The sequence below is a fragment of the Mustela nigripes genome, chromosome 14 (assembly GCF_022355385.1).
Source record: "Mustela nigripes isolate SB6536 chromosome 14, MUSNIG.SB6536, whole genome shotgun sequence".
NCBI classification, from domain to species: domain Eukaryota; kingdom Metazoa; phylum Chordata; class Mammalia; order Carnivora; family Mustelidae; genus Mustela; species Mustela nigripes.
In genome coordinates, this window is record NC_081570.1 from 18,707,475 (window position 1) to 18,719,164 (window position 11,690).

An 11,690-nucleotide genomic window follows, 5' to 3' on the forward strand; every position below is an offset into this window, starting at 1 on the left:
GGAAGTAACCCATAGGGACAGTCTCTGTGCCACCAGGGGAGGCTTCACGGGGTCTCCCCGAGATGTCTGTGTTTTCCCCCAAGTGTCCACAACGGGTGGCTGGACCAGATTTCTGCACCCTGGACTAGCCTGCCACCCCTCCTCCCCACCGGTGTGGACCACATTCTGCCCAAGAGCAAACCCAGCCCTAGAGTGGGCGGCTCCGTAGGCCCCTTCACTCCTCCATCCCCCATGGCACAGGTGGTCTGCCACTCACATCATCAGAGCTTCCCCACCTGCTACTCAGTGAAGGTCCTAGAGCCAGCCCACCGTGGGGGACCTTGCAGGAGGGGGAAAGGAACAGATCCAGGAGTGAATGTTGTTTGAGGACTTACTGTATTGCCTGCTCGGGGCTGGAGAGTGGGGGTGGTGGTGGCTTCTGCCGTCAGGTGGATGGATAAAAATTTTTAAAGATTTTTTAAAATCTGTCTCTGGGAGAGAGACAGGTTTGCCACAGAACATACACGGAGGGATGCACAAGGTGGGGAGAGCACCCCGTGGAAAGGGAACTGGAGGCGAGCATCGTGGCAGTGGCCTGGATGGGTGGCGCATGCGCAAAGGCAAGCTGGGGCCGTGGAGTCGAGGAGGAGCATGTTTCTTTCTTTTTTTCTTTCTTTCTTTTTTTTTTTTTAGATTTTATTTATTTATCAGAGAGAGAGAGGGGGAGAGAGAGCGAGCACAGGCAGACAGAATGGCAGGCAGAGACAGAGGGAGAAGCAGGCTCCCTGCCGAGCAAGGAGCCCGACGTGGGACTCGATCCCAGGACCCTGGGATCATGACCTGAGCCGAAGGCAGCTGCTTAACCAACTGAGCCACCCAGGCGTCCCAACATGTTTCTTTCAAAATGCTGACCACAAATCGTAATTCCCGTGTGTGTGTGATTTTGTTGGGAATCTCCTAACAGGTGAACTCCCCGAGTAGAGTCCAGGCTGTGTGTTTTCAGGGGCTTCATCCCCTGCCCCGAGCCTCCGCTCACGGAAAACTCAGTGGGAGGAGAGGGATGTGACAGCGAAGAGGCTGGGGCAGGGGACGGACTGGAGAGAAACTGTCCGAGCCAGCAGGTGCTGAGGGCGCCATGTGAGCAAGTATGCTGAGCTCTGCACGCACAGCGCATTTGATCCTCACAACCGTGCGAGGTGGTTTACGTCCTGTCCCCCTTTCATACATTTACTTGGCAGTCAAGGCCCAGAGGGCCCACAGAACCCGCCAATGTCACACAGCTTGGAACTGACAGAGGTAGGATTTGAACCTGAGGCATCTGCACCTGGGAGCCATGTCTGTGGCATCAGGTTAAACTAGTCTGTTATTTACAGAGAGCAGAGGCCCCTGGAGAATAGATTGGAAGTGGCAGGGATGCAGGAAGAGGCCTGGCCTCCAGAGGACTCCAGAGTCCTGGCCTGGACCCAGAGTCACAGGCAGTGCCATCACCTCTGTCTCCAGGCTCCCAGGGACTAACAGCAGGGAATGGGGGGCACCCTGGCCTGACACCGCATCCCCCAACTTCCTTAGAGTCTTTACCAGCCGTATCATCTCCTGTGGAAGTTGGGGATAGGAGCCCTCAAAGCCCCTTGCTACCAGAAGAAGCAGCCATCAGGTAGTAGAAAATGCTCAGTTTGGGCATCTGGGGGCCCTTGTACTGGCATGGCTGGGTGACCTGGGATGAGCCACTTATCCTTTTGTCTGTACAGGGAATGACAGCCGTGTGCCAGGGTTGTCGAGGGCATCAAATGAGAAGGTGTATGGTAAGGGCCTGTAGAGAGCAGCTCTTAACTTCCGTGGGTCCTTTCCGAAAACCAGATAAAATATAGGGACCCTCTTCCCAGGTTAATGCCCATACACGAGAGTGTCACATACAATTTGAGTGGCCTCTGGATCCCCTGGAGCCTGTCCACAGGCCAGCTGGGCTCCAGGTTAAGATTCCCTAACAGAGGACATCGTGGAGGATGGATAAAAATTTTTAAAGATTTTTTAAAAAAATATTTATACATAGAAGATATAAAAGCTTAAATAAGAGGGGCACCTGGCTGGCTCAGTTGGTAGAGAATGTAACTCTTGATCTCAGGGTTGTGAGTTTGAGCCCCACGCTGGGTGTAGAAATTATTTAAAAATAAAATATTTGTTTAACAAAGTCTAAACAAGAGACTCCGTCCGGGGAGCTGCCTTGTGTCCAAGACCCCAGCAGGCACCAGGCCTCAGCCAGGCGAGCGGCAGAACCTCCTACGGCCCCATCAGGGACCACCGCCAGCCGCCAGCCAAGGTCAAGGACCTCCTTTGCCTGGGATGGAGGGCTCAGCAGAGCTGCGTTCACTGCTGTCTGCAAAATGTTCATTTTTCCGTCCTCTCCCCCTCCCTTCTCTGTTCCCCCTCCTACGCCTCTCCCCTCTGTCCGACTCCCACCTTGCTCCCAGGCAATAGAGACCTACTTGGTGAATGTCTCTCCTGGGGGGCTGACCTACATTGCTGAGTGGCGAGGGGGGATTCTGGACCACAAGATGGGGCACCTGGCCTGTTTCTCTGGGGGCATGATCGCCCTCGGCGCTGAGGATGCCAAGGAAGAAAAGAGGGCCCACTACCGAGAGCTCGCAGCCCAGATCACCAAGACGTGCCACGAATCATACGCCCGCTCAGGTAACCCGGCAAGGGGAAGGGGCGGAGGAGAGACTGAGGCTAGACACCAGGAAGAACTAGAAAAACCAGCAGAGCGGCACACGGTCTTAGGGCAGTCTTGCCTTGGAAGTTATGGAGAATTTGTACAAGGGGTGTCCTGTCGATGCACTGAGACTGTACCCTGAGTGAAAAGGAGAATAGGGGTGATGTATCAAGCACCTGTGCCCACTGTTGTTCAGCATTTGACTTGCACCATTGCTGAACCTCACAACACAGATAAACTGAGGCCCAGAGAGAACTTGGTCGAGGTCCGGTGTAAAGGGCACAGAGTGAAGGGTCCTCCAGGCTTCCTGAGCCTAGCAGATCCCTTCTCCCTGGGCCCTTACCCCTGAGTGTACCTCTGCCCTTCCTCCCCGGCACCCCTCCCTTTTGGGGGTCTTACCACCTCTAGCACCACCCTGTGTATCACCCTCTTTGAATCAAGATCACCAGAAGGCTTGAGAGCCTCTTGACCTTCCCCACCTAACACTCATTGCAGAATTGTCAAATACTAGAGTCAGAAGGCACATTAAAGAACATGAGCCTTGTCTTACACGTGGGGAAACTGAGTCATCCCAGAGCAGGGAAGTGACTTTGCCAAAGTCACACAGTGCGCAAGTAGCTCCTGATGTCATCTGAGGTCTTCTGATGCCCAGCTTCTTCTTGTGTGCTGCCTCTGCAGACAGTGCCCCTCAGAAAAAGCCCTCCCCTGGGGTCCCCAAGAGGTGCCCACTGCTCTGGGTGTAATCCCAGTCTTGGTTGGAGGAGAGGACCCAAGATTTGCCATAAACTTGGCTCAGGTGCCACTCTGCCACTCACCAGTGGGGTGGCCTCCATTTTCTCATCTGTTCAACGGGAACAATAACACAGGTCTCCCGGGATGAGATACAGGGTCCCATAGAAAGCACATCGCCGGCTGCCTTCAGCCCCAGCATGGAAGGCATGTTTTAGCTTGAAAGGTGTCTGCGACCCTCCAGTGGGATGTAGATCTCTTGGAGCTGGTTACACGAAGCCCGCAATTCACAAGGGGGTTCTTACAATGGCTCTGCAGTTCCCTTCAAAGACCCAGAACCGTAAACCGAAATCTCAGGAATAATAAAAGCTCACAATTTGTCTGGGACAACCAACCCAGACCATAAAAGACAACCACGTAAGAGAGCATGCTGTTCCAGCCAGCCTGCCCGTCCACAGACAGCCACGTCAGGCTCTTGTGCCCCGACCCCGTCCACAGCTTGGGTGAAATAGCTCTTTGCTAGCGGCCAGGAGCAGCAGCAAGCATCCAAGAACTCGACGAGGCCGCGGTCCGGCTAATGGTACAGCCCTTCTGTGAAGCCCTCCATGGAAGAGTAGGATGTCCTGTGAGGCTCCGGTCATCTAAGAACAACCTGGGGCTTCTCGGGGTCCTGACCTGATGGGAAGAAGGAAGGCACACTTAGGACCAGAGCCCAGCACTTGACCGACTCAGGGTGTGCAGGTGCTGAAGGGAGGAGAAGCTGACCCCTCTCGCCTAAACTCAGGGCCTAGAGTCTCAGACCCAGGAGGGAAAGAACAAGAGCACAGTCCAGGGAAAGGGCATCAGACAGATCCGTGTCACATCCCAGCTCAGTCACAGCTCGCTCTGTTACCTTGGACAAATTACTTAGCCTCTCTGATCCTCAGTTTCCATATGCCTGAGAGAGAGACCCTAATATCTACCTTAGAAAAAACAAAAGAAGAAAAAAACAAAAACAACATTTGTTAAGGATCGAAATAATGCACCTAAAGCACCCAGCACAGCCCTTGAAATCAGTGGTGGCTGTGGTGGTTATAATTATGGCCTTCCAGCAAATAGGCACCAGATTGTCCAAAAACAAACCAGTGACCAAAAAAACCCACAAAAAACTGAGGGGTGCCTGCATGGCTCAGTGAGTTGGTCCTGGGATCGGCCCCACATTATGGCCCCACATTATTGGGCTCCCAGCTCAGCGGGGAGCCTGCTTCCCCCTCTGCCCCTCCCCCAGCTCAGCTCATTGTCTTTCTCTCTTTCTCTCCCTCCCCCCTTCCTCTGCCTCTCTTTCCCATACGTGGTTTCTCTCTCAAATAAATAAATAATCTTAAAAAAAAAAACAAAAACAAAAACCCAAAAACCAAAACATCTCAAACCTCTTTAAGCGCTCTTTATCTAGCTGCCTCTGCCTGAGTATGTGCCTTCTGGGCAGTTCTTCCCCCGTCTGAGCTCAGCAGTGTCCCAGCCTGTCAGCTCTGGAAGGCTCCTTCTGGGAGCCTCATTTCCCTGAGAAAGGGGTCTTTCTCTGTGGAGAAGCAGCACCGCAGATCAGCATGTTAAAGAACCTGCTAAGTCCTGCAGACTTAGCAGGAAACTGTTTCACTTCATTGACCCCCTGTTCCCCAAACGTCCTTGGCTGGTTAACATCCTTTCCTGGCTGGTTAACATCTTGCTGAGTTTATGTCTCAAAACACAAGTTGGGGAACATCTCCCAAACCTTTCTCTCCTCAGATTACTGCATAGTTCACTTGGACTCTCAGATTCTAAAACTACACAATGTTCGAGGCCTCAAGGGTCTTGCTTTGGCCTGCCTAGGCCAAGAGGGAAGCTGGGCCTTGCCAGGCTCGGCAGGGCAGGCAAAGGTTCGGCCTGGGCCAGTCAACCTGCCAGGACTTCCTGGCCACTGAGAGTGCTCCTGGGGCAGCTGGGTCCTGAAAAGCAGGAGCTGGGAGATCTGACCCAGGTCCTCTGCTTGGTCCTCCCCGCAGATACCAAACTGGGGCCCGAGGCCTTCTGGTTTAACTCGGGCAGGGAGGCCGTGGCCACGCAGCTGAGCGAGAGCTACTACATCCTGCGGCCCGAGGTGGTGGAGAGCTACATGTACCTGTGGCGACAGACCCACGACCCCATCTACAGGGAGTGGGGCTGGGAGGTGGTGCTGGTGAGTGCGCTGGGCGGGAGGGTGGGGGGCCGACTGCGTGACAGGTGCCCCGGGAATTCAGGCAGGGTCCAACACCCCCCCCCCCCCCCCCCGCCCAGGCACAGAGAGGAAGGTCACACCAGGTTGACATCTGGCTCAGGTTCCGAATGCAAAGGGTCAAGGTGTAGTTGCAGAGCCAAGAGTCCCCGGCTGGATAAAAGTGGGCCAGGAAATTAATGGAGAGGGTTCTGGGCACCCATAGCCTTTGGGGCCCAGGCTTCAGGGCCAGCAAACTTTGAGGGCTAAAGGCAGGGCGGGAGCCAGAAGGACACAGAGCACATGCAGTCACTACCCTCTGACCTTGAAGCCTGAGATGGTTTCAGATTTCTCCTCTCAAACAGGAATAGGCTGCCTCCCTCCTCTGCCCAAAGCCAGCTGCGCCCTGGGCGGCCCCCACCTATCTCTGGGCTCTGTTCCCCACTACTAGCTCACTTGTCCCCAACCACCCAGCAGGGAACGGGTGTCAAAGGCAAGTATGGAAAGTCCAGAAAGATGGGTCTTGAGGGATGCTAAGTCTTCTCTGTCCAGCCCCTTCCCAACTTTCCCTAGGGCCCCCTGCTCTCAGAAGCATAGACTGTCCTGGGGAGAGCCACACCCAGGACATTATACTTGGGGAGGGCTGAGGTTCACCTCTGTGGTTCAGAATCCCCCTGCTTCCCCAAAGGCCCCATTCTCGACCAGTGAAAACCAGGTAAGTGTTCTGTGCTCCTGGGACTTCAGTGTGTAAAAATGACATTTATATACAAGAGCAGACAGCTGGGGGCCTCCCACCTCTGGACCAGGGACCGAATCTCCCCACAGGGAATCCGTGGGGTGTGCTAAGTCCAGTCCCCAAGTCCCAGCCTTCCGCTGCCTTCCTCTGTCCACCACTGTGGGTGAGTCTGTCGGCTCAGCCTGGTTCCCTGCAGGGCCAAAAGAATGTCCTCTGAGTTCATTTTTTTTTTTTTTTTTAAGATTTCATTCATGCATCCGACAGAGCACAAGTAGGCAGAGAGGCAGGCAGAAAGAGAGGAAGCAGGCTCCCTGAGGGGCAGAGAGCCCGATGCGGGGCTCGATCCCAGGACTCCAAAATCATAACCTGAGCTGAAGGCAGAGGCTTTTTCCCACTGAGCCACCCAGGTACCCTGTGTCCTCTGAGTTCAGACTAGGAGACGAGCTCAAGCCGGCAGCCAGCTGGGACTAAGCTCTCAGCCCCGGAGGCAGGGCGGCTGAGCCCTCGAACAATAATTTGGCTTTCTGCTTCCACAAATGCCAGGGGTCCCCAGCAGAGTGGTCCGGGGCCTGCCTGTTCACGACCTGGGCAGGCACGAATCTTGCGGGGGGGCCTCTCCTCTCCCTGCACCAAAGCTGCCTCCCTTTTCTTCAGGCCTTGGAGAAATACTGTCGGACGGAAGCTGGTTTCTCCGGGATCCAAGACGTGTACAGCAGTGTCCCCAACCACGACAACAAGCAGCAGACTTTCTTTCTAGCGGAGACACTAAAGTGAGTTGGGGTTTGGCTGGTGTTCTTTCCAGAGGGAAACTGGGACTTTCTTAGGGTTGGAGGGAGGAGGAGGCAAGGCCTGGGGTCAGCAGTCCCTCCCTTCACCACCGAGTTCTGCCATCCCGGGGGGGCCCATGGCTAGGGGGCCTGGGGTCCCCAGGACGCCCCTCAGGCCAGGTGGGTTTCTCCCCTCAGAAAGAGACCAGACAGCACCCCAACTCCAAGTACGAGCGGTGTGCTAAGTTAATTTCTGTAACCTGTCTCCTTGGGTCCCTGGGATCTCTGAAACCATGTCCTCTTCTGTAAAATGGGAGGAATGATGGCAACGGTGGTCACTGCCGTTGACCTTCCTCTACAGCTTTGCTCCTGCGCTGTTCCCTCACTTTCTGGGGGTGGAAGTCAGCCACCCCGTTTCCTTGCTCTTCCCCAAACCTTGTGCTTTACCCTTTGCAATGGATTGGAATAGTCCATTCCTTTGGCTTGGGGAGTTGGAGTTCTGGAGTCACAACTCCCTATTCATTTAAGTGTCCTAACATCTGCTTTAGTCTAGAGTCTCCTGGGGGGCACCTCAGGGAGCAGCCCAAGAGTTTGGACTGGTGCAGTACTCAGGCCACCATGAAAAGAAAGAAGAATCTAAGCCATAAGGGGACCTAGCCGGCCTCTCCTCCAGGCGGCGCAAGTACCTGAGTGAAGGCAGATGGGTACAACCTAACAGAGGAAGGCCAGGGGCAGAGCCAGAGTTAAACCAGGTCTGACTGCCCCAGATCTCAGGGCTCTCCTCAGCATCCACAGTGCCTTCCCTGGGACCAGTGCTGCAGGTAGACCCTGGATCTCAAACCTCCCTGCACCCTTAGCCACGGCCCAGTGTTGCGGAAGCCTCTGAGACTGGCTGCCAGTGGGCCCCTTTTCCCCAGTGCCCTCACCAGCTTTGTCTTGCTTCCCTCCCTGCCCCGGGGGCACAGGTATCTCTATCTTCTGTTCTCTGAAGATGACATGCTCTCCCTGGAAGACTGGGTGTTCAACACAGAGGCCCACCCCCTCCCCGTGAATCACTCGGACAGCTCCAGCAGGGTTGGGGGCCGACTCTGACCCGTCTCCCTGCCGCACCCAGGGCCCCGGAGGGCTGCCTTGCCTTTTCAGGATTTGGGACTGTTCTCAAAGGGATTGGGAACATAGGCCCCACTCCTGGCAGACCCAGGGCAGATGTGTCGGACAAGAAACTTCTTTTCCTCTGTGAGGAGACAGGACTTGGAGACGCAGTGATGTCCCCCCAGGCCCAGACTTTCCTTTCTACGGAGAATTTCTATGAAACCCACTCACTTGCCATTGTAGGGCCCAGTGAATGGAGGTTTGCATATTGTCCCCAAGCCTTTTGATTTACTTCCTCTCATTTGGGGAGGGGTTTTTTTGTTTGTTTGTTTGTTTTGCTTGATTTTGCCTTTTCTCTGCAGTTGTGTTTTATCACAAATTACAAATATAGTTTCAGAATCATGGGCTTTCCAAAGCAGCAGCATCTTGAGAAACTAAACCTTATAAAGTGTTTGCACACAGACCTTGACCCCATTTTCTAGATCTTAAATGCCTTCTGCCCAACATTTACTATACGTTCAACTACGCGGCATTTACCTTATGATTTGAGGGGGCGTTCCCTTTTTATTTGGCCTCAATGTTAGCGAATCACTAGTGCTATTTTCATTATTGTAATGGGAAAATCTGTAAACTTACAATAAAAGAGTTTATTGAATAAGAAATACAACTGGGTTCATTGCACAACAGTGACTCCTGGGAAAACCACAGCAATGTTATCACCCAGAAAAATAATCCACCAGCAGTTGATGTGTCAGACAATTTAGTCACGACTCCAACTTCTATTGCCTTCCCTTAAATTTGTCTTAAAAATTCAGGAAGGTTGAAGCCCATCCTTTAAATGGAGTTGGATGTTTATACTTAAGGCTTGGAAGAGGCCCAGAGAGGGCCAGCAGCTTGCCTGAGGTCATCAGCTGGTAGAGGCAGGGGGGAGCCCAGTCCCTACAGTGTGTTCAGGACCCCTGTTGTGTGTCCATCGGTTCTCATTCAGGAGACACGTGGTGAGTGCCCATAGGAGACCAGACACTGGGCTAGCTGCTAGGGACACAGCCGGGAGTGAAACAGTTGTAAGCCCTGGCCTCAGGGAGCATACAGCCAAGGAGGGGAAAGATGGCCTGTAAAGTAGACGGACAGATAAGCAACATGACTGTGAGTCACGTGAACTGCTACAGAGGAGATGTGGGGCCGAGGCGCCTGTGGCCAGGGATCATCTTAGGGCAGCAAGGAGAGCCTCTCTGAGCAGCTGACTTTCAAGCTGAGACCTGGAAGATAACAAGCAGCGGGAGGAGTATCCCACAAACCCCCTCCCCAGTGACATTACCTGCTCCCCCCTCCCACCCAGAGGCCCAACACCTTGAGGCCATGTACAGAACAAGGAGTTGAGGTAGGTTGCCCCACAGCTGACCACACAGGGGCATTCTGAACCCTCCCCCATGCTCAGCTGCATTGTTTTGGCCATCATAAACTTGAGTAGTCCCTGGGGTACTGGAGCCCTAGGCCAAGTAACCTGGCTTTATGTCCACACAGTGGGACCCTGGATAGGTCACCTCACCTCTCGGGCCATTCTTCCATCAAACAGAGGGAGGAACCTCCCACATTCCAAGGTTGCTGTGAGAATAAGTGGGACCCACTGGCACCCTGGCCATATGGGAAGGGCTTCTTCCTTGTTCTGGAGACGCAGATGCTTCCAGAATCTTCTTAAGTAGTCAGAATTATGGGGGAGCCATCCCCATGGCAGGAAACCTGGTGTTTGGTGAGTAAGTCCCTGCCTGAACCCAGGAAGTCACTTCACTTTTGACAGCCTCTGGAGACCTGCCTGTGTTTATTAAAACAAATAAACAAACAAAAACACACACACACAAAAAAAAACAAAAGTAAAACAGAAAAACCCACTGTACAAGCATTGTTGAAAAGGTGAGGAATATCTTTATGCTAAGCAGAAAGAAAACCATCCACCATTCTACCCTCCAGAATGAATACTGTTATATTTTCTTCTAGATCTTTTTCTATGAATGTACAGAATATATTTTGCAACATGGCACCATACTGTGCATACTGTTCTACAGTAATCTGCTTTTGCTCTCAGCTATATATTGTGAAGATCTTTCCATGTCAACAAATACACCTTTATCACTGTTCCTGGCTGTGGAATATTCCATCGTGTTCTGTATCATGCGTTCTGGATCTAAGCCCCTATTTCTGGACATTTGGGTTTGTGACAGTTGGGGCTCTCAGTTACAAATAATAGAAAACTCTGTCTAACTTACACCAAAAAAAGGAGGGGGTGGGAGGGAGAGAGGGAAGGGAGGAAGGAAGGAAGGGGGGGGGAAGAAAAAGAACATATTGAAGTGCTTTGCGGTGACTCATGGGATCTCAGGAGAATGAACAGTCCAACCTCAAGAAGGACTAGGAAGAGGACGTGGCCAGGAATCCAAGCAGCAAGAACCAAGGGGGCAGTCTCCCCAGTACCCCCCCATCAGGACAGGTGAATTCAAACATTTCTACTGCCGCCCTTCAAAGAAGCGGGCTTCCCATTGGCCCAGCGTGAGTCACGTGCTCCCAGCTGGCAGCCGGTGGGGCATCCTGAATGAGGGACCCGCTGGGACCCCATGCAATGCCCCACGGGCTGTTCCCAGGAGCAGAAAAGGAAGTTTGCTGCCGAGATAATGAAGCCACGCACTTCATTTTGCCTTTTGTGAAGGCAAAACAGCAGGACTCTTTGCAGGTTCTGCTTTGATTGTTTTCAGTATTTTAAAGAGAGTTATGCAAGCATCCTTGACCATTCCTCCCTCGCCTCTGGTTCTGCGCCTCAGAATCCGCTCCTGGGATGTCTCACCATTGCAAAGTCCCTCGGCAGTTCCCCAAGGCCCCCCGGGCTTCCCCGCTGGGCCCATATTGCTGTATGTTACCCTCCCTCCCACCCCGCCACCAGCCTTCTGTCTTCTGCGTTATCCCTGGGGGCAAGTTGTAAAAATGAATATTTTAAAATTCATCCTCCAGGAGGGCCTTGCAGGTGGAGAAATACCATTCTTTTGGCAACTTAACTCCATTCCAGGGATAAAAATAAGTAAGGCCCAAGGTAGGCTGAGCGGAGAGAGAAATTAAGGGATGAGTCATCTTCATGGAAGGAGGAGCCACGGAATCGGAATCCCAGTTCTGGAACCAGTGCTGGCGGTGGACCCTTCTTCCCCCGCCAAGGGTCAGCGTGCTGCCAGTCTCTTTCGGAGTCTCGTCGGAGGGAACCACCTTTTGCACCTGTTTTCTTCATGGAGGGGCGGGAGGCTGGTTCCTGCCAGAAAGCTTGATCAGCAGCTGGTTCCCAGCACTGAGGCCGGGGAGCGCTACACTCCTGAGAAACTGGACAGAGCCCTTCTCCAGATGCTTCCTTTTAATCCCCTGTGTTTGTGAAGATGTTTTGTGCATCACGTTGTGTCCCTGGCAATTGGCAAAGTTCAAATACAAGTGCACTGG

The 11,690-nt window shown here is 53.2% G+C and overlaps 1 protein-coding gene across 1 annotated transcript in view; it reads left to right on the forward strand.

Moving 5' to 3' along the window:
* Window positions 1-10,357, forward strand: part of MAN1C1 (mannosidase alpha class 1C member 1) — a 138,717-nt gene extending 128,360 nt beyond the window's left edge. Inside the window, exons 9-12 of the mRNA XM_059376707.1 lie at window positions 2,448-2,667; window positions 5,440-5,612; window positions 7,018-7,133; window positions 8,096-10,357. Coding sequence (XP_059232690.1) covers window positions 2,448-2,667; window positions 5,440-5,612; window positions 7,018-7,133; window positions 8,096-8,222 — 636 coding nt within the window. The 3' untranslated portion in view covers window positions 8,223-10,357. The remainder of the gene's footprint in view (window positions 1-2,447; window positions 2,668-5,439; window positions 5,613-7,017; window positions 7,134-8,095) is intronic.
* The last annotated feature ends 1,333 nt before the right edge of the window (window positions 10,358-11,690 follow it).